Here is a 21,744-nt window from a genome sequence, read left to right on the forward strand (position 1 = left end):
ACGTACCAAGCACAAGAGAAGCCCCTCAGTAATCGGTATAAATAAATAAAGAATCAAGACCCTCTCCATCTCCACCTCCACTTTTTCATCTTTGATATTCTCCTCAACAATCACACACAAAACAACAAATGGCACTCAAGCTTCATGGCCTTCCCCTCTCAACATGCACCGGTCGTGTCTTAACCATTTTCCATGAAAAAAGCTTGGATTTCGAGCTCGTCCCTGTCAACCTTCCTGCTGGAGAACACAAGCAGCCTGCTTTTCTCACCAAAAATGTAATTATTTCTTCTTCTTTTTTGGTGATGTTTCAATTCAATTAATCGCACAAGTCATTCTTTTTCATAGCCTTTTTGTTATTTCTGATTTGATTTCGTTTGCAGCCCTTTGGACAGATTCCAGTGCTAGAAGATGGTGATCTTACTCTTTTTGGTAATTATTCTTCAATTTATTATATATAGAACAGTATTTATAATTGATAATATTGCTCTAGATCCTCCCTTTCGTTCCCTTTCGTTCCCTTTCTCCTGGAGATCTGGATTTATGCACCGATCTTTGTTTTGTTTTGTTTTCAAACCATGCACCCAAAGGCGGAACTACATGTAGACTAGATTGGGCTTTAGCCTAATACAAGATCTGATAAAATATTAATTTGGTGCAAATTTTATAAGGTCTTTCCTATTCCCACCACGAATACTAGCCCACCATTTTTTAAGCTAGTAGCTCACAAAGTCACATAATGGCTGCACATATATATTAATATAAGTTTTTTTTATTACTTTTTGGTTTGGAGGTCACTTCAGTGCCTATTGTATTGTTTGTTTGGTGTTATAAAAAACAACTCACAGTCATTTCTCTCAATTTTGTATTGTTTCGTTGTTTTTTTTATTAGCTTTTCCTTCACTTCTTCTCTTTTTTTTTTTGGGTCAATCACTTATTCATTCTGTTCTTTTTCCAGTTCTCTCTTTCTCTGTCTCTGTCTCTCTGTTTTTCTGTGTGCTATTTCTCTCTCTCTCGGGTGGGGAATCCACCACTACTGTGGTGGGAACCATTGTTTTCTGTATCCAGTTCTCTTTTTGGATATGCTACTCCAACAAATTGTACTTTTGTTTGTGTTTATGCTTTTCACAGTTTTAGTTCTGATTCCCACTTGGTTCTCACTATATCAATTAGCATTATAAAAATAAAAATAAAATCTCATTGTTTATATAGAACTCCCATACCACCCAAAAATAAAATAAAATTTAGCACATCTTCATAAAAATTTCTAGTTCCGCCATTGCATGCACCCTCTGTGAATTGCACTCTTGAATTTGATTGAAATTATAGGTATCTCAATACGCATGACTCATTCGGCAATATTCATCTACGTCCGGCAGTTTTTAAATTTTTTAATGAATAAGCCGTTTCACAAACTAAAGATCATGGAATCTGTAACGGAAAATCAATAAAAGACTCTACGATTGGAGGAGTGGGGAAAACAATCAAACGGAAAAACAAAAGCTAATATAAATGTTTGTCTGGCATCCAATCTTCTCCGAACCCCTTCCTATTTTGATTCAATTTTTTGATGAACCTTTTTTAAAATATTTTTTGGAGAACATTCTGAGTGTACCTTTCTGTACTCTAGTCTATATGTATTCGTAATCATATACCCATGATTACTTTATGACTTTTGCTTATGGGTTACGATATATGATTACTTTATGACTTTTGCTTATGGGTTAAGAATTTGAATACCAACATAACGCAATGATTGTAATAACAAAAATACTTGCGTCCTTTCTTAGAAGTTGAAACTCCTACTTTAACTATCAATCACAGTTTGACATGTGTGCGAAACATTTTGTATTTTTGTTAAATTATTATTGCAGATGTGTCAAACTGTGATTTGTAAGAACAAGAATCGTCTTCTTCTAAAGAACGGAAAACAGTGTCCTTAACCATCTGACTTTTTTGTATGCGCATATATTGAAGCTTTTAGTTTCTTTCCGTACTCATTCATTTGTGGAACAAATTGTTTTATTGAATGGCAGAGTCTAGAGCTATCACAGCATATGTGGCTGAGAAATTCAAGGACACTGGTGCCGATTTGATTAGGCACAACAACCTGAAAGAGGCTGCATTAGTGAAGGTCTGGACAGAAGCGGAGTCTCAGAACTTCAACCCTGCAATCTCTGCCATTGTCTTCCAACATTTGGTGGCGCCAATATACGGCATGACACCAGATCAAGCGGTCATCGACGCCAACCTCGAGAAGCTTGCGAAAGTGCTGGACGTGTACGAGGCTAGGCTGAGTAGCACCAAGTACTTGGCTGGTGATTTCTATAGCCTTGCTGACCTAAACCACCTTCCCTACACTCATTATTTCATGAAGACTCCATGGGCTTCGTTGGTCAATGAGCGCCCCCATGTTAAGGCTTGGTGGGAGGACATTTCTTCTAGGCCTGCTTTCAAGAAGGTGGCTGAGGCCATGACCATGGGACAGAAGTGAATGAATAATGGAAACCAGAAAACTCCTACTAGGTTTAGGGTTTAATGGATATTTGGAGGGAGGCAGACTAGAAATCTCTCTCTGTCTCTCTCTCTACTGGAATAACCAATAACATTATTGTGGGGTTGCTCTTGTTGAATAATCCATTATGAGATGACACTATATTTTTGGGCTTAATATTGTTTTTGTTTTTATGTTTGCTTTGGGCTGGGTTCTGTTTACAAATTAATATTCAATGGTGGTCTCTGCAAACCCTTGTTTCTCATAACACCCAACCCAGACCATTTTATTTTTCTCTTTCTCTGGACACCCGCAATGTTTTAAAATATACCAAAGCTAACCTTCTTTCTTCTTTAAAACTATAAATAAAAATCATTTTAAACTTCAACTAAGAAAAGAAAAAAAAAAGATCAAGAAGCCGCAGCCGCCATGGTGACCAAAAAAAATCACTGGCAACCTCCAATTTGGATTACTAATGGTACCTTATAAACAGTAGTAACTTGCAGATATGAACTTAACTAAGTTGGTTAGAGTGGATGTACTCCCCCACCTTTTTCACCGAATTCGAAAATAATAATTATAAACAGTAGCAACTTTCACAGATGCACCCCTAAGTTTTAATGGGCCTTTGATTGTATCCAATGCATTTTTGTGGCTCAATTACACTTTGCATCTCTATGGCTTTTGGGGCCTGTAACAGTTTGGTTCCAATCTTTTAAAATTGGCAGAATTAAAACAACCATTAAAATTGCAAATACACCGTGCCCTGTTCGTCCAACAAGGTATTATTTTTGAGAAGGCACTTGGTGGGGTGATACTTTGCCACAACAAAACATCAGTAAGAATAATTCTGAACCTTGATCAATTAATTTATCACCTTAACAACTCTTTATTTACTCTGAAATATTATTTCTCCATATTCTTGCTAGCAAAATGCATGCATGGAAGCAATGCTATGGGTATACTTTTCAAAGAGTCGACCTAAAATGGATTGGTAATCCATTAAGCATATATGATAATCATTTACAATAAGAGTTGCTTCAGACCATACTTTTCTCATCAGGGGGAGTTTGTAGGGGAAACACTCACACAAGCCTCTCTACCAATGCACCATACACGTGCTCGACTTGGTGTTGCCGTCACAGGGCTGTCTTTAGCCACACTGTACGTAAATTCTAAGTCGATACTACTCAAAGTCGAATTGGAATGTCGGCGATCCCCCTTGTTCCCATCAATGAATGAGTATCTAATGTTTTGGCCAGCCATTGAAGAGTTATGGCTGATATTAATCCATGGAAAGTAACTTGATGCTGTAAATGAATTGGGATTGTTCAAAGCATCTTCTTGCAAAACATCTCCTACTCTAGACAGTATGCTGAAAGCCAAGTTTCCAAGTACTCGAGAATATGCTTCCATAATTGAATGCCCAACATCCTGTAGAAATTAGGAAGGTGACCAAAATTTATCATGCTTCTGCAAGTTTATGATAATGCAACATGATGATCAATGTTGATTTTCCAATCAAATAGTCAAGCTTTTATCTAATGGATAGTTTTGAAGCTTACCTTGCCATATTGGATTTTTGTAACATCAAGAAAAGTTTGGGGAAGGTTGGGATATCTGGTTTTCAGCTGTTGTAAAAGTACTTCTGCTCGGTCCAATAGTGACTCCACCTTATCAATCTCAGACAACGGGTCCTTAATGAAGGACCAAGATGTTCGAACAGGAGATTTACCGCTAACTTGTTCTGTAATTCTTTCTTTCCAAGAAAATACAGCAGCTTCCAGCCTGTTAATGACCTCAAGGGCATTGTGTTCAGATTTTAGGTTAAGTGAATTGACCATTTCCTCAGCTGAGTTTGTTTCTGCAGTTAAGACCTTGTATAGTTCCTCACCAAGGCTTGCTTTTCCAGACTTAATACATGAAAAGAAATATAATTATGACCAACTCAACAAGGTCTACTCAGTCAAAAAGGAAGAATCTGCTTCTTTTTCCTTCAAAGTTACTTTGTGGAACAAGCTACAAGGTTAGTTCATCCTGCTAGTTAATCTACTGTTTAATCACCATCCTTTATAGGAAAAGAACAATATAGAGTTTGTTTTAGAAGTTGAGATGGGAACTACTCTGCACCAAAGCTTAGCAATATGTTGACTCAATGTCTTCATATGTATGAGTTAAACTAAAACCAGCCCATACTGAATTGATCATCACAATGATCAGAAGAGCATAATATGTATAATTATCAAGCACATGATGATTTTTACTCGGATTAGCTTTTGATTTTCCCAAATTAAAAAATTTGATATGTTGTAAGTAATTAAGAATGCTCTGATAGGAAAAAAAAAGCTTCATTACCTTCGGAAGTGCATCCCTGACAACAGTTGGCACAGGCATTTCAAGCAGAACACTTTCATTGATGGATCTGGCAGCCTTGAATACTTGATGAACCACCCTACCCTGATTGAGCAATTTCTGTTTTGCTGTATCAGACAGCCCAGTAGCTTGTACTTGGGGTGCTGGAAGCCACCATCTCTTGCTCTGACGTGAAACTTTGTTCCTTCCTTCTGCCCGGCTACCACCTTCTGCATACCAAAACTCAGTATTGACCATTGACTCAAGTGTCTCCTGAAAAATTGAAGATTAATAAGGGGAACACAAGTTAATAGTTAAAGTGCAAAAAAAAAAAACATTAAAAAAATAGAAGTTCCATTCCATGGATATTGTTGGCATTGAAGAGACCACCTACAATAAGCATGGAGTCCAACTTCTGAAGAGCTGGAAGATTCATGTGTATGTCTCCACGGGCTTTTGGGGTCATAATCTGCAGAAATAAGAATCAGTCACAAATCTCATCATCCTGTATTACATGTGACGACTCAATATAAACACAACTGAACTGAAAGGTACCTCTAACATCCGACCATTTGCACCATTTTGCTTAGCAGGAACCAGCTCAACCATATAGTTCGTAGGGGAGAGCAACCAGTCCATTTCTCTTCGCCATTTGCTTTTTCTCTCTTCAGGTAGTGGTTCCAGTTTCCACAGCTCTCCAAAAACTGTTGCTGCAAGTGCAATTTTATGCCCATATCAATGTGATGAAAACATTCTGTATCAATTATGAAGACAATTTATGCCAATAATTTTGATGAGTATGTTGGTTGTTCTTAATGAATGTCAATCTCATGAGCCACATGAATAGACAATATTGTATCGTAATATGTCCTATTGAGTATTCTACCATTTTCTTTCTACACCAGTACAAAATCATGGGAAAACATATCAAGGTTACGAAGATCCCTTTTTCCGCTGGTGAGAGAAGCAAATATAAAGCAAACCTGCTAGATTTGTGATGGCATTTGACAGTGCTACTGCTGTGCTGAGGCCCTTGTATCCTCCTGTGACATCTTCACCTAATAACAGCTTTGAAAATTTTTCTTTCATTTCCTCCACGTCTGAATTCTGAAGAACATAAGATGGTTTTTCTTTGACATAGAAATGGTTGGGGCTGTCTAAGGTCTCCCATTCATCCAGTCTTTGTTCATCTCTGTTCACTGTCAACCATTTTGAAGAGAATGATCCAAAAGCATCTTTCCCTGAAGAACAGGTTGAAGCATCATCATCCAGTGAGTCAGTTGCAAACCCATCTCCTCTGCTTGTTGTGCTTTCATTTTCGAGAGATTGGCCGTTGAGAATGCAATTTTCAAGTCCATTGTATGTCATTATCCCTGAAAGGTTCAAGTTTCATCTCATCAGAGACGTGCAACTAAGCAGTAGAAGAGGATAAAAAGACACATGAAATTGGAGTAATATGCTTGAATTTTTTTCTTGGTACAACTAAAACATAGCTTTTGAGCAGAAAAAAAGAAGCAAAATGTCAGCTACAAGTTTGGTAACGAAGAAGCTATGATATGAGTTTAGTCACTACATAAGCTATGATAATGCAGGTTCCATAAGAAAAATGGAAGCATGATGACTTCTTGTTCTTTTTAAAATAGGAATTGTCTCTAACTAATCCTCAAATCTTTTGTGCAATGTAATGTTCTAAGCAGCAGACAGATAGGACGAATCATGTCAGGTAAACTTCTATCCAGATACAACTCTTTTTTTTCCCCTGTTTGAAACCATAATTCAGAAACCATTCCTTAAATGTTCCATCGGTATGTTTAAATGGGCGTGCAAAAATATCCAGATCCCAAGCCTATTCAGTAATAATTCCTTAGAAACTATTTGTCTGTCCAGTCTGGTAGCCTATTGTTGAGTTACTTCCCATCAGAGAGAGTAGTGGATCCAGGAATTTTTCTTCATGGAGGCGAGATTAAGAAGCTATCAGTCCTCATGCAGGTTAACTGCAGTGGCCTATCATTCATCCATTGATTTACTCTTTAGGAAATTCGGTTGCCACTGCAAGGCATTTTGTCAAACAACTTCCTTTAAGTAACAAAACCAAAAAATCAAAGGCCAAACACCTAAAATGTATGGAAAGATAATTAAATTTGTGGGGTCACTTGACCCCTTTTGCCCCTTAGTGAATCCACCACAGGAATTAGGTACAATTTTGGAAGAGATGGCAAAGAAATCTACCTTTGATCACTGTTCAAATTTTAATAAGAACAAAGATTCTAATTAAAAGTAGAAACTTCCCAAATAATACAAATTGGAGCAAAGCAGCAAGGAACCTTCCCAGAACCATCCAAAATAGACTGATAGGTGTTCTTTGGCTTGAAAATATTCTTTTCTGAACAGCCAGGTTAAAGAAAACATGGCCTGCTTAAGATGGTAATTATAATTTATCTATCAGTACGTTTCTCTTAACCATAGTGTGGTGGTGGTTGAGATTCTAACCTGGCGATGGTTTTCATAATGAAAACACAATGAAAGAATACATATAAAACCTGGAAGGAGATCATTGATCAACGGAGGAAATAAAATCCCTACCAAATATTGCATTAAACTTTTCAGATGAAAAGTCATGCATACAAAGACGACTTTTGTGTGTCCCACTTACTTAAGTCATTGTCTCATTCAGTGGACACTACCATATATTGCTGGGTCCACCCATTTCAATCAAATAATTAGGGTCATGAAATTTTGGGGTCCTATTGATATATCACAGTCACTTCAGTTATGATATCTCTATCTTATTTTGAACGCACAAAAAAGAAAGATAAAAAGAAACAAAGAAAGAAGATTCTTTCCATGCTAAAACAAAGCCAAAAGGTTCAAAGTATGAGGCAAAGAGCCCCATGTAGTTTGCATGTAAGAAAATACGCAAACCCATAAGCAGGCCCACTTACAGTACCTTTTGCCATGAAAATACAGACATTGATATCTCATCTTTAATTTTTATAGCTACCTTCACTTGACATGATCCTAACATTAACTATCATTACCTACTGGCCTTCAAATTTCAAGATTCAAATAGAAATGCGACAATAAAAAAATAGAAAAATGCTGAGAAGACCACATTTATGTTACTCCTTCAAAAGTTCATGATCAAAGAATACCAAAGAAATAAACTAAAAATACATGAATAGTGTTCAGAAAAAAAAAAAACAAAAACAAAAATGAATAGTGAAAATGCATTTGGTCTTCACTTCCAGGTGACAAGAACATTAAAGTCTACCAATGGTACCATAAATTTTGCATGCAGTACACAACTGGTTGGGCCACTCATGCAAAACCCAGCTTTTCAATCCGCCAAAATAAAAACTAAAAAAACAAAATATACAGCCTGCACCCATGTGGTAGGAAGTAGGTGCATTAGACATGACAAATAAAAGCCTAAAAATTTCCAAAATTGCACAATTTGTTTGTCATATACTGCCTACTAAAGTGACTATATACCTTAAATCACGGCACAATTGAATAATCATAACAATAATGGAAAATAACTACTCCCATAAAATATTGAAAAATAAAATATTTTAAAAACTTACTCTCTTGCTCATCAAAGTCGATGCTAATCTCTCTGTCCCGGGTGCAACAAGCAAGCCCTCTCCTCATCCTTGCTAATCCCTTTTTTATCTTCTTGTTATTGAAAATACCAAACACTGATTCCGAAGTATGCTCAAGCAACAAAAGCTGAGGCACCACGCTCTATACATATCAATCATTCCCAATCAAGAACAAAATGTATTAGAATCCACTAAATTATACCCGTTATAAAAATAAAATAAAAATTAAGCATTACTAGATAGATGCATAAGTGAGTTAGGCGAGTTCGCTAGGGTACATCCAAGTTTGAATCTCTGACTCCGTCAATTAGATTTTAAAAAAACATTGGTAGATAGGCATTATTGAATTTATACTGGGACTCAATATGACTTTGAAAGGCCAATACCCAGTCTCGAGTGTCAACTCTTATAATTGCCTAGAGTCTTTAGATCACTTCACTAAGATGTGTATTATGTATGTATGTGCATATTTAATTAGTTATTTAAGATTTAACACACACTAAGCTCGCTTAAGCACGAGCTGCTTAGAGAGACCATAACATATATTTATATATAAAACCCAGTGTTGTAGGCATGTGCAAAACATTATTGAGTCCACATCTACCAAGCTAATGCACCTATGACACGTTTAGAAGTCAAGCAATCTGACAAGTTTATTTCTTTTCCTTTGCTCCTCTTAATGGAAACATTTTTTCAATTTTTTTTTAAAGTGGCCTAAAATCTGGGAAAGTGGAAGAAGGTTTTGTTTTGTTTTGTTTTTTTTTTTTTTGACTGGTGGTTCAATTGATACGTTACGTTTCTACTCATGAGTGACTTTCAAATGAAACTTTGTTTTTCTTTGTGGATAAACAGCCTTTTAGTGAACTTTAAAGGAAAAGATCTTTGCAAGTAAAACTGAAGAGACTGATTATAATGAGTGCTTTTTGGACTGACAATCAAATCTCAAAAGATGAAGAAGGGGGTTTTTTTTTTTCTTTAATGTCACATCTCACAAAAAGCATTCAAAAGCCTGAGATCGATCCCTGCTTTTACACAGAGATCAGAAAAAATCACAAAATAAAAATCCTACTCATTTTGAACACAAATGCTTCAATGTTCATCATTCTGGATTATTATTATGAAATCACTTAAAAGCTGAAACACAAACTTGGAAAAGCCAAGAGAAAAAAGAAAGGACCAACAGAGAATTGGAGAAAAAATAGTGCATTTTGGTTGGTGGTGGTTGGTGAAGCAAGCATATATATGAACTTTTGCTTACCTTCAATTTGTCAAGTGCCAATGAATCTTCCAAAGCTCATCACTTCTTCTTCCAACTGCAACTACTTCAATAAATTAAGCAACAAACACCCCCCAAAGAAACCACTCATACATTTTATGATTTGTGTATACATATGATATGACTCATCATCACCTGGAGTGTGAAGGTATTGATTTTTAGAGAGAGAGAGAGAGAGAGAGAGAGTAGAAATGGGGTTGGGGGAGTGAAGGAGAGAATATAGATGCTGTGGCATTTAAGAGAGAGGAATGGATGCTTTTCAGAGATACAGTACAGAGGAAGAAAAACAGGGACATAACCCAAAAAGAAAAAAGAAAACTTTTCGAGAGGCTCCTCTCCTGTTTTTGAACGCATCCAAACTCCATCTTGACCGTCCACGACATCTGGGACCCAGAAAACAGTGGACCCAAATGACACTTACACGATCAGGATATCTTAAGGAGATTTGCAGGAAGGTCCACCTGACTTGACGTTAGTGGGCCCAAAGAAGACTTGGTGAGATCTAATGGGTAGCGCCGAATTGTAATTTCGAAAACACAAATCGGAATGGGATCCATAATTGCCTTTTACCCAAAGCATATTTGAATTTGAAGAAAAAAGAATAGAGCTCTATTCAAATCTTTTGAGTTGTAACTTGTATTAGTTGAATTGCTTTACGTTTTATGATCTTTACTATTCTTGATTTTGATGTTTCTATAGACACACAAGTTGTAAGGGGCGAGGGCGATGGTCAATTTTGCATTGTATGTATTTAAAGAGTAACTTTTTCTTTTCTTTTTAGACAGTCAAAATTATATATGAATCTTTGATTAGATGTTTGACAATTGTTTTTTAAATTATTTACCCCAAAAAAATAAACTACATAAGTAAATGATTTCTCCCTAGATTTCATTGTGGGTGTAACGTTCAATTACTCAAATTCAAAGATGGAAAGAACTTGCATAAATAAATTTGAGAGTATGCCGAAGAGAATGTAACATTTCTCTATATTTCTCTCCCTCTACCCCTCCTCCAACAGTTGTACCTCGAGATGGTTTGAGGGTCTGTCGAAATCATCCCGGGGCTGCTTGTCTTCTTTTTTTTTTCCTCTTTCCATTGTCTCTGCCCTCTTCACCTTCCTCTTTCATGCTCCCCATATATGTTTCATGTCCTAACTCAACCTCTATCCCTAGAAGTCCCAATAGAGCAATTCCCTCTCTTCCATTTCTAATTCTCTCTACTTTCGACCCTTATATCCTTAGATATGGGACCTATATTCACTCTTGGAAACATCTCAGACCTTTCTTTTGTTTAAGGTTTGATCATCTTTCACCAACTAGCTTTCGTTCAATAATACTTCTTTTTCCAATATTAAAAGAGGTTTGGAGCTCGTATACCCCTTCGTGCATGGACGAAAATAAAAAGGTTTGAGAATCTTTTCTCTCATTCTATGGTTCTCTTTATTTAAGACTATATATACCCATGATGTTTGATTTATCTCATATATTTATTTTATTTAGACATTCGCTATTCATTTGCTGCATATCTGGAGTTTTGATTTCTTTCTCTCATCTCTCAATTGGGCACTTCGATATGTAATTTTTTTTTTCTCTATTCGGTTTAATGGTTTTGTTAATTCCTATGCAAATTCCAAATTAGAAAAAAATAATTACAAAAAGCCTCTAGTTACTTCCAATCCTATATTTCCCTTCGTCGAACTTAAGGAAGTTACAACATCTTTTTTGATTAGCTATCAATTCTCAAATATCCATATATATATATATATATATATATATATATATACACACGTGCAATCCACTTACATTGAGGGATTCCTCAAATAATTTTATTTGAGAGACACCCTTTAGCAGTGGCGGACCCTGGAATCTTATCACGAGGGGTCTTATTGTAAAAGTCCCAATGAAAATTTAGGACGGAAACAAATATTGAAAATGAAATCATAGTACTTTCATTCATAATTCATATCGGAAACACCATTACAAGCTACAATTTTCCACGACAAGGTTTCATATTTTGAAAACGTAGCATTATAGCTTCATTTTCAATTCAAGCAAAAATATCTCTCTCAATATAAACAATCAAACTATCACTCAACCATTGATCTCCCATTTTGTTTTGGTGGTGTAATATTTCAATTTTTTTTTTTTTTCTATTCTTTGGTGGGTTAGTTTTGTGTTCCTATGTGCAAGAGGAGGAGGAGACAAATCTTTTTTTTTTTTTTTTCCTTTCTCTCAGCAAACAAGAGGGCATGATCAAATGTCAAAATCTATAACAGCAAATGCAATATCCAAAGCATGAAAAGCAGTCCAACCAAGAAGAACCATCAATGGATGAATATTGAATGCATAAAGATTAATCAAGTTTCATGCGGAGTTGGCAGAGGGGAAGAATTTTCATCGTTGTCGTTCGTGTGGTGAGGTGAACATGTCGTTTTGGAGAGAGCCAAGAGAGAAGAGAATAAGGCAAGAAGCATGGAGAGGAATGGAGTTAGAGGCATGAGATCTCTTCTTCTATGGAACTGACTTGTGCTTCCCAATTTCAATCTCAAGCTCAAATTTGCAGCAAAAATTTTTCAATTTCGGATTTCAGACTTTCAGTCAATCACAGTGTTTGAAAAATTGGCCCAGGCAACTAGGCGGGTTGACTTATTTTTTGGTACCGAACTTTGAGGACGAAGGACGAAGCAACCGAAACTGAGGGAAACAAATCGAAGTTGAGTTGATAGAGGGCGAAATGGCTGTGACTGCAAGTGCAAGCTTAGTGTTCGTGTTGAATATATTGAAAACGTATAGCCGCGCGGCTATACTTTTAGAATATTCAAATATACTAATATTTAAATATAGTAGCCGAACGGCTATACACGGCAGCTATACTCTTTAACTATACAATTTTGTCATATCATTTAAGGGTTTAGGGCTAAAATACCACTTTTGCCCGTTGGGCTACAATTATTTCTTCAATTATTTTATTTATACAAGCGACGTTGGGGATGAGAATTTAAATTCTTTCCGATACATTCCATTCAAATCTGTAAAATGTTGCTACTAGGGTGTGGATGAGGGTGAGGGTGAGCTAGCCATCAGAAGGGAATATGCACGATTCAATTCTCTAAGTCTTCTCCGCGTAGTCTTGGATTGTTCTGTCGCTGCTAAATATCCCTAACCCGACTGTGCTAAGGATGCTCATCTGAGTCCACTTATTTGGATCAGCAAATGCTTTATCAACAGCAGCCTATAGTCATATAGATTCAAATCCCATGCACCATAGTAAGTTATACAACACCATACTTCCAACTGCATATATATGACTACAGGCGAGGAAGTATCCTAACCGATAAACAAGAATGATTTATATATATATATAATAAAATAAAATATGTATCTAAATATATATAATATAATATAATATGTATCTATTTATATGTATAAATATAGTTTAGTCAAAAACCTGAGAGGGTCCCGCCTGTTGTGTATGCTAGGTCGGAGTACCTATTTCAGAATACGAGGACTAGATTAAAATAAAGCGCTTCGAAGAGAACTTTAAAATAAATTCCTAATTTCCCGGGCTTCAAAGTGTATGTACGACGAACAAGACGTTCCTAAGGTCCGACTACGTGTTTCGAGAGGTGAAATGACCTCGGAAGACGCTCGATCAAGCGAGTGGTCAAACTTTCCAAATTTGGTCAAGCGGGCCAACGACCTCCGATTTCCAATCCGAAAGTTCCTATGGGTTCAACAAGGTTTTTTATACATATCCTGCAAGTTTGGTGGATGTTGTCCTTTTGGTACCGACCTTATGGGATGGAGAGAGGAGGTGGATGCTGTCCTTTTGGTGCCGACCTTATGGTAGGAGGTGGACAGTGGCGGCGTCAGGAGGCTAAATCTGATTGGCTGTTTTAAGGGGGGTTTATTCGTGCGGAGGGAGGAGAGCTCGCGAAGGGCGGGGGTAGAGAGAGAGAGAGAGAGAGAGAGAGAGAGAGAGAGAGAGACTTTTAAAAATTCATTTTTTGAAATATTTACAGTTATGCCACTGGGCTTCCGTAGATCGTAACTTCTTCGTTACAACTTCGATTTGAGCCCACTATGTATCTATGAACTCGTATCGGCACGATCTACGCAATGTTACCATTCATCTCCCCAAAATCCTTCTGGATTTAAAAGTGACCAAAATATACCCCTGAGGGTTAAAATTGTAATTTCTTAATGAAATAAATTTTTAATAATTTAAATGGGTAATTAAAATAGGGTCAGGGTGTTACATTGTAGATGTCAATTTTATAATACAATGGAGTCTTAGTGGCCAAGTAAATAATAAGTTCCTATTTCTATTTACAGTAGGAAATCAAGAATTAAGGTAAATTAATTACAATTATAATAGGAATCCTTGGTGCGTGAGGAAAGTAAGTCAATGGTCCACAAGTAAAGCCAACATATTTAGGATGCATTGCGGCTCCTGGGTAGTGTGTAGTTTTTTATATGAGGATTAGGTTTTAGTTGCTGGGGATTTGGGGTGTATAAATTATAATGTTTATTTGGTAGTGTTTTTAGCTGGTGCAGATATATTATCGATTTTAGTAATTCAGATTTTTAGCAATGCAGACGTGATATTTGTCAGCTGAATCTGCTCTCATCTCATGTTCTTTTCATTTAAGAAACTAAAAAAGAAAAGAAAAGAAAAGAAAAGAAGGAAGATAAAGACCTTTATATTAAAGTGTAGGTGCCACAGAATGCTCCTTTGTAAGATTTAATTGTCTCAAGGCTTTGTCCTTAATTCATTTGATATGCATTTCAGCATACTTGAATTTCTGAGCATCAGCCTGCAAGTGTTAAAAATTGGTTCCAATTCTTTTGCCTGTTTTAAGTGTCGAGTGTTTTCCTTCAATTTGACATTTGCAATGAGATGTTCGAAGATATTTCCGTATCCAAATCTAATATGATATAGTATAGAATGCTAATTAATACTCTTCCAAGAAAGTTGAAGACACAATTGAGAGTCTGGAGAGATTTTAGAGCTCTTTCTTTACAAGTTTGAGTTTGCAGTAACAACGTCATACTTGATCCCTCCCTGTGAATTCTGTGTCCATTTATTGGACATACATTGAGACCAATTAACAAAGGACTTTTGATACATACCTGTGAGACCTTTTAAATTCTACAAAGACACTCTTGAACTGATGAAAAGCTCGATAGAAATAGGATTTGAAGTTAGGCCCAAGCATCTTCAGCAGAGGGTCATCAGAAAGGTTGTTTATGAACTGCAAAACATCATATTTGTTGAGTTAATGTGAGATTATATTTTGTAAAAAGCAAAATAGGTCAATTGTCGAAACGACTTGATGCCGTCAGTGCTGACTGGATTTAAATTCCTGCGACAGTTAACAGATGGTCCGAATATTATATTGACTATATATCAACATATCTGAAGTTCTGAACTACTACTACGAGTGTGGGATATCCAATATGACCTTCAAGAATGTGCATCTTGTGAATTGTCATTGAACCCTTCAAGAACGCATGCTAGGCGGGGGCTAGGCCGCTAGGCGGCTAGGCAGGAGGTGTTGATGTGCAACCCTTTGAGGTGAAATCCTTGGCGCCAAAGTTGTTTTGATTGAATTTTATTTCTTTTTTTATATGTTTAAACTCTGTTTGTAATATGAGCCATTGGATCATAGTCCAAGTGGTCTCCTATCTAGCCTAGGATATAATCTGTCAGATTGTGACAAATGTAATCATCTAATAGGATGATAGGATAAATGGTTAGGATTAAATCCTTGTGTAAATCAGTTAGAGAAGAATCTCTCTTCTCTCTCCTCCAACGGATATATTGGTATAATGGAAATGGAAGCACACAGGTGGCTAGGCGGGTATAATTGCAATATAGCAGCCCAATAATCTCTTCCTTTTTCTTTCCAAAAATCTCAAATCTCCAGAAAACTAGAACACTAAAACTATGAACCCTAATAGGTGGCTAGGCGGGTTGGTTCTTTTTCCGGTGCCGAACCCGGAGGACGAAGCAGTGACTGCGAGAGCAAGTTCCGTCCTCTGCGAGTGCAAGCTTCGTGCTCGTCTTGAATATATTTGAAGAGTAGCGCCGCACGGCTATACTATTAAAATATTCGAATCTATTTAGAAAGTATAGCCAACCGGCTTTAAATTTTAAATTATTCATATACATTTAAAGAGTATAGCCGTGCGGCTATACGCTTTTCATATACAATTTTGTCATATTATTTTAGGGTTAAGGGCTAAAATACAAAAAAACATGAGAAGAAAGCTTCAACTGCACATCATATGTCATTGAAAAATCAACAAAGTACTGTCCAACAACTTCTTAAATTACCGTGACAATAAGATGAACTAGATATGCACAATGCTGAAGGATGGTGATAGCTCCCTTTAGAAGGTATTAGGTTGTTCTTTGTTAATAAGTTATAAAAATATGGAATGCAAAGTTTTTCACCATATAAAATCAGATTCACCTCGATACAGTCATATCGATGGACAATGCTAAGTATATTAAGTAGCTGCCTTTTGTACTCGTGTATTCGCTTTGTGTGCACATCAAACATTGCATCTAAACTAACGTGCAGTTGAAACTGGTAAATTTTAGTGTAATCCATTAGACATACCTTCAAGACAAAAGAGAAAAGATGAACAGGATATAAGTTCTAAGAACTTGTGACCAAACCTTCAAACCACTCATTGCTTCAATGTACTTAGCGAGCCTCATTTTGTTAACCTTCTTAACCTACAACATGAGCATATATACAACAGATTTAAATAATAATAATACAAAAGAAGAGCCAAAAGCTTAATATATTTTTGGTTCTTAAGCGTAGAGAGTGTTGGGAAAATCTTGGTTGTGGATGCCCCCCCTCTGATCACGAACAGTAGGTTGAGGCATGTAAGTCACTGTGCTTAAAAGTAGATATGCCCCTCTAAGATAATATCTCAATGTAGCAGGTTAGGACGTCCTATCCTCCAGGATACAATAACCTTTGATCCTTGTAAACGTACACTGGCAATACTTGGTTCAGATGAACACTTGAATCTTTTCCTCAGTGATCATGTTTAAAGAAAGATTTTGTATTGGTTGAATTCCTAAAGCACTTCTTTGAATACAACATCTTAAATTCCGGTCCAATGTTGGAAACGCTCATTGGAATGCAGTAAAGAAAGTACGACATTTGTGAACTGGCGAAAAGCCATTGTACTTGGTTTTGTACTTCGTTTCATCAAGTATGAACAAAAGTTCCTTTCCATTTTTGTTCATTCATTCTGATGTTTGGTGCCCATCTAAAATTGTTACATTTGGGGTGCCCATTGGTTTGTGTTGTTAATATGCTAACTCGCAATTGTACGGGCCAATTAGTAGTATAGAAAGACAAGTACGAGTTCGTACTCACGAGGACTGAGAAGTTAAACTTAGTGATGTACTTAGATTACAGAATTCAAGAAACTAGGAGGTTAAGTCTGAAACAGAATTTAAAGCAAGAGTGATTGTGATTGTTGAACAAATGAAGCAAAATGAAATCTGCAAATGAACGCAAGTAAACAAGTGCAACAAAGAGTGGTCTTAAGTGTAAGAACCCAAAACAAAATATCTAAAAAGAAAGAAAATATCTAAAAAGTAAGGAAAATATCTTCTAGCCAAAAGACGATTTTGCCCTCGCATATTTTAATGGGGGAAAATTTGACTTTTTGATCGGAAAAGAATTTGAGAATTCCGTTTGCGCCGTTGCGTAGAGCACGGCGAAACGAGTCCGTAGACACGGAGTAGACCCGAATCGGAGTTCTAACGAAGAAAATACGATCAAAATATCGCGAAGGGCAGAATGGTAATTTGGGCAAAAGTCAGATTTTTATCCCTTCTCTCTCCTCTCCCCCGTCATTTCTCTCTCCTCTCTCCCGATTGCACAGCCCCGCGACCTCCTCCCCTTCCAGCCGCCCTAGCAGCCGCCACCCAGCGAACCGATCTCCGGCACCAGTACCAATCGGACCGCCGCTCGCCCGCCGACCTTTCCCGACCAACCCCAGCCACGGGCACGCCGGATTCTGGCCGGAATCGGCCATTCTTGCCGACTGTCGAGTTCAAACTTCCAATTTGAATTTCTCTCTCGTTTCGCCACCAAATCTTTCGAGTGAGGTCTGGATTATCACCTATTTTTCATGCTCTAACTGATGGTTGGCTGGGCTTTGATCGATTTCATCTTTAGATCACTCGATTTTCAACTTGAAAATTCGACCGAACTTCGGCCGCCGTGATCGGCCATTTCCGGCCACTTTTTGGGGGTGGTCCAAGAACAAAAGTGACTCCAAATGGGGTGTTTTACCTAGGGTAGGAGTTTGGAGTCTTGGTTCCGAGATTTTTTGGCCACCCGAAATCGCTTTGGACACCCAAAGCTGCCCGCGCGTGCTGGAGAGCGTGGGCGAGGGTAGTGATGTAATTCTGTGCAGTTTTGTGACCCTCGTGTCGTCACGAGCGTGTGGGATTTTGCGGATCTCGATTCGGAGTCCGTTTGAGCCCCGAACGGATTTTCCATATCGCGCGATCAGTGGGGGCAGTGTCGTTAAATAATCGGATCGTGCTGAATTTCGGATATGTCGGTCTACATGATGTCAGGCTAGTGTAGGATTCGACGGATTGCGAATCGGAGTCCCGGATACTCCGGAATCGCGAACCCTGGGGCTAGGGTTTGGATTTTAAGCGATAATGCGAGTTTGGCCAATCCGACCGTCCGTTTGGGACCAAACTCGCAGAACATGGTTCCCTCTCTGTAAGGAACCTTCAGGGAAGCCCAGATTGGCCATTCGGAGGTCGTGGACCCACGGGGTCCCGGGTCGGCCGATCAGGCAGTTTATCAGTTAGTTGAGCGTCGGACCTTCCCAAAACTGGTCCAAGTGTCTGAAAGGGCTAACGAGGGCATAAGAGTAACTTGGAAGAAGATGCACGTATTTCTAGGAGACGGGGGCAGGGGGTTTAGTTGAAATTCTTTTTAGTCAGCAGTCTATTAATTTAATCTTTATGGGTAATCAGGCACCAGGAGCCCGACAGGATTGCAAAAGAGACCTTCGAAGGGTCAAAGTAGCTTGGACCATCTGTGAGTGGACTTTCTTTCATGAATTATTTTATATAAATGAGTTATATAGAGGTTTTCCATAAATAAGATTTTATAGGTGATTTTATATTGATTTTATATAAAAGAGTTTTATAAACGAGTTTACTTGACTAAGTTCCTTATTTGGCCTTGAGTAAGCTTTATTGTGTTCCGAGCATGATTAATACAGAAATAGTTCTATAAGTCGTGTGCTACTTACTTTTACATACTTAAGAGTTATAGAAAACAGATTTTGAGGCTTATGACAGAAGAAATAGCAACACAACTTGAGATTTCAGTTGTTATTCAGATTTTTCTAAAGGATTTTATTTTAAAACCACCTCGTACCCATTTATTTTTGGTGATTACCCAGAGTTGGACCGATGTCTACGGACATCCAGTCCGATTTCAGTTTATGTCAGTGCACTTGACTTTGCCTCACGAGTTTCGGGGACGCTCGGACCGTGAGTGCCAGGATTTGCGGCTCGGCAGACTTGGTGTCCCGAGACCTGCCAGGATTGCGGCTCGGCTGACTCTGTGTCCCCGAGACCTGCCAGGATTGCGGATCAGGCTGACTACGGTCCCCTGCATCCTGCCAGAGCGACTCGAGTTGACTTGGTGTCATCGAGGAATCTGCCGGCGGGACAGGCTGATCATAGTCCCCTGATTTCGCCAGTTTGCGGCTCGGGTAGCCTGCGTGACGCCCGAGACCTGCCAGGGAATTGACGGATAAGACAGGGGTACAATTAGGTGGTAATTTTAAAGAATTTTAAGCTCTTTTATACAGCTATGACTTTCAGCTATTTCATACTATCTTCTCTGATTTTTCAGGCATTGATACATTTATATAGTTTTGTTCAGTTATACAAGGTTTGAGTACAGTGCTTTTATACAAGTTTGATTTCAGTTTTTTATACAAGCTTTGATTTCAGTGCTTTTGAATAAAATTTATCGAGCTTGATTATGATTTACATGGAAGGCTTTGAGTTTAGTAGGCTTTAAATGGAATGTACGTATTCAGTTTATTTAACAATTTTTATAGTGGGGGTTATTATGATTGATAAACTGTTTTCAAGAATTTTTATGTTTGGTCCACTCACATCTTCAGACTGTTTTCACCCCCAGGCCGTAGAAGTACGCGGGATCCACCACCGGGCCAATTATAGCTTCCGCACCAAGGTAGAGTTTTGTAGAAAATCCTTGAAACCTTGAAAATTTTAGAGTATGCTCTGATATCTAGTATTTTTTTGGAAAAAAAAATGGAGCTGAGATCTATTACTTGAGATTTTCTGGCTGTTGAGATGGTTTTACTGATTGTTTAACAGGTGGAAAATTTTGGGATTGGTCAAAATACAGGGGAGACTCTGCCGAATTTTCGGCAGAAGTCTAAGGGAATTTTAAAGAGAATTTGAAGTAAGAAGGGTAAAAAGGTCATTTGTGCCCGACATTCGCCAGGTGTCGGACACGCACAGGACTTGGCTCGAATTCCAAAGTGGAAATTGGGTCGGGTCCTGTCAATTTGGTATCAGAGCATAGGTTTTACTTCCTATAGACTACGCACTCTGTGCATCCTCGTTTTCTTCTCAAGTTGGGCCCAAATGGTGGTGGTATCCGTAGGAAAATTAGATAGTTATCCCGACGTAAGGGGATGAAATTTCCAAGTCAGACAGGAACTGCATCGGTATCTGAACCGGCAGAGTAATCTCTTGTAAGAGGTTTGTAAGGAGCCGTACCTACTGTACCTAGTAGGCAGGGAGATCCTAACACTCAGTAGACCCTGGAGATGTTAGTCCAGGCTATAGTCAGCCAGAGATCCATCCACGAGATGGGTGGATCAAGTAAACAGGAGTAAGAGCTATAAATTGGAATAGTGAAAAGAGGATTAAATTGAAGGAATAGAGTAGATCGTGGAAGTTCTGGGTACTTCACAGAAGAGTAGAGTATTGATGGAAATTGGTTAAGAAACGATATTGGAATTCTTTGATTCGTATGAGACAAGTATTTCAGAGCCGGATATGATAGTCAGTCATATCTATAAGTCTACAGAAGGTGTGAATACAGGAACTTTTGCAGCGTAATAGAGGAAAATGGTTGAACCCTAATATAAGAAAAAGGTTTCACGTACTGTTTCTATTAATAGAAATTGGAAAGTAAGAGGTAGTACCAAGGTTAAAAGCCTCAATTCAAGATATAGTGATCAGTTAGTAGTTAGTCAATTTTGATACCGTGGTGATGTCTGCCCCGGCCAGATAATGGGCAGACCATGGGGTGCACCTCGTGCACAGCATTTGGAGATAGGTAACCTTAATCAGGAAGAGTTTAAGAGAGATACTACAGTGGAATACAGTTGGAGGATATTGAAAAGGGTGGTTGCTGTTAGGTTACCATAAAAAGATCATTATCGCAGCAAAACAAGTAAGCAAGATAAATCATAGGAACACCACAGTCTATGGAGGCTCTGCTTAGTGGTAGACCCAGATCAGTGTGACTAGTTAAGGAAGCAGTAGCCGAGGGGATGTAGTGACAGTTGTCAGACTTCCTTAGTTTACAAATTAAAAATTTCTATTGGTATCTATAACTAAGATGTTTCCAATTGCTACTCTATACGAGATATAGAATGGACCATCCAAGAATGAAGATGGAATTTTAAGTAAGGTTTATTGAAATCTAAAATTATGGTAGGAGATAAAGAACCTTATTAGATTAAGTAGAAAAAGACTCAAGAAGCCCAGGATTGACAAGGAGTTATGCCGATACTAGAAGAAGGATCTTCAGATAAGTATTCTTCGATACTTATCGACTAAGGAAGGTATAGTGAGATTTAAGGAAGCAAGGGAGCCAATCCTAGCTATATCGGACCCAAGGAGATTATAGAATGTGTAGAAAACAAGCAATTCAGATTTTGGAAGGGAAAGTAATTAGCTTT

General features: G+C 37.9%; 2 protein-coding genes across 3 annotated transcripts; one reads left to right on the plus strand and one right to left on the minus strand.

The window, feature by feature from the left end:
- Positions 1–73: 73 nt before the first annotated feature.
- LOC117628298 (glutathione S-transferase F13-like) lies at positions 74–2,716 on the plus strand. Its single transcript, XM_034360715.1, has 3 exons — positions 74–275; positions 381–429; positions 2,034–2,716. The coding sequence occupies exons 1-3, from the start codon at positions 129–131 to the stop codon at positions 2,489–2,491; spliced, it is 654 nt and encodes a 217-aa protein (XP_034216606.1). The 5' UTR covers positions 74–128; the 3' UTR covers positions 2,492–2,716.
- Positions 2,717–3,356: 640 nt separating this feature from the next.
- LOC117628861 (rop guanine nucleotide exchange factor 14) lies at positions 3,357–10,022 on the minus strand. Of its 2 annotated transcripts, none has more exons than XM_034361405.1 (8): positions 9,704–10,022; positions 8,428–8,587; positions 5,827–6,216; positions 5,399–5,553; positions 5,238–5,312; positions 4,847–5,116; positions 4,057–4,404; positions 3,357–3,925 (listed from the first exon to the last, which is right to left on the minus strand). In XM_034361405.1, exons 2-8 carry the CDS (start codon positions 8,492–8,494, stop codon positions 3,551–3,553), a joined length of 1,680 nt encoding a protein of 559 aa, XP_034217296.1. In that variant the 5' UTR covers positions 8,495–8,587; positions 9,704–10,022; the 3' UTR covers positions 3,357–3,550. The 2 variants fall into 2 exon arrangements, with proteins under 2 accessions (XP_034217296.1, XP_034217297.1); XM_034361406.1 differs by having other exon boundaries at positions 5,399–5,547; positions 8,428–8,585; positions 9,704–9,991.
- Between the last annotated feature and the right edge of the window lie 11,722 nt (positions 10,023–21,744).

Source organism: Prunus dulcis, chromosome 5 (genome assembly GCF_902201215.1).
Source record: "Prunus dulcis chromosome 5, ALMONDv2, whole genome shotgun sequence".
Lineage (NCBI taxonomy): Eukaryota > Viridiplantae > Streptophyta > Magnoliopsida > Rosales > Rosaceae > Prunus > Prunus dulcis.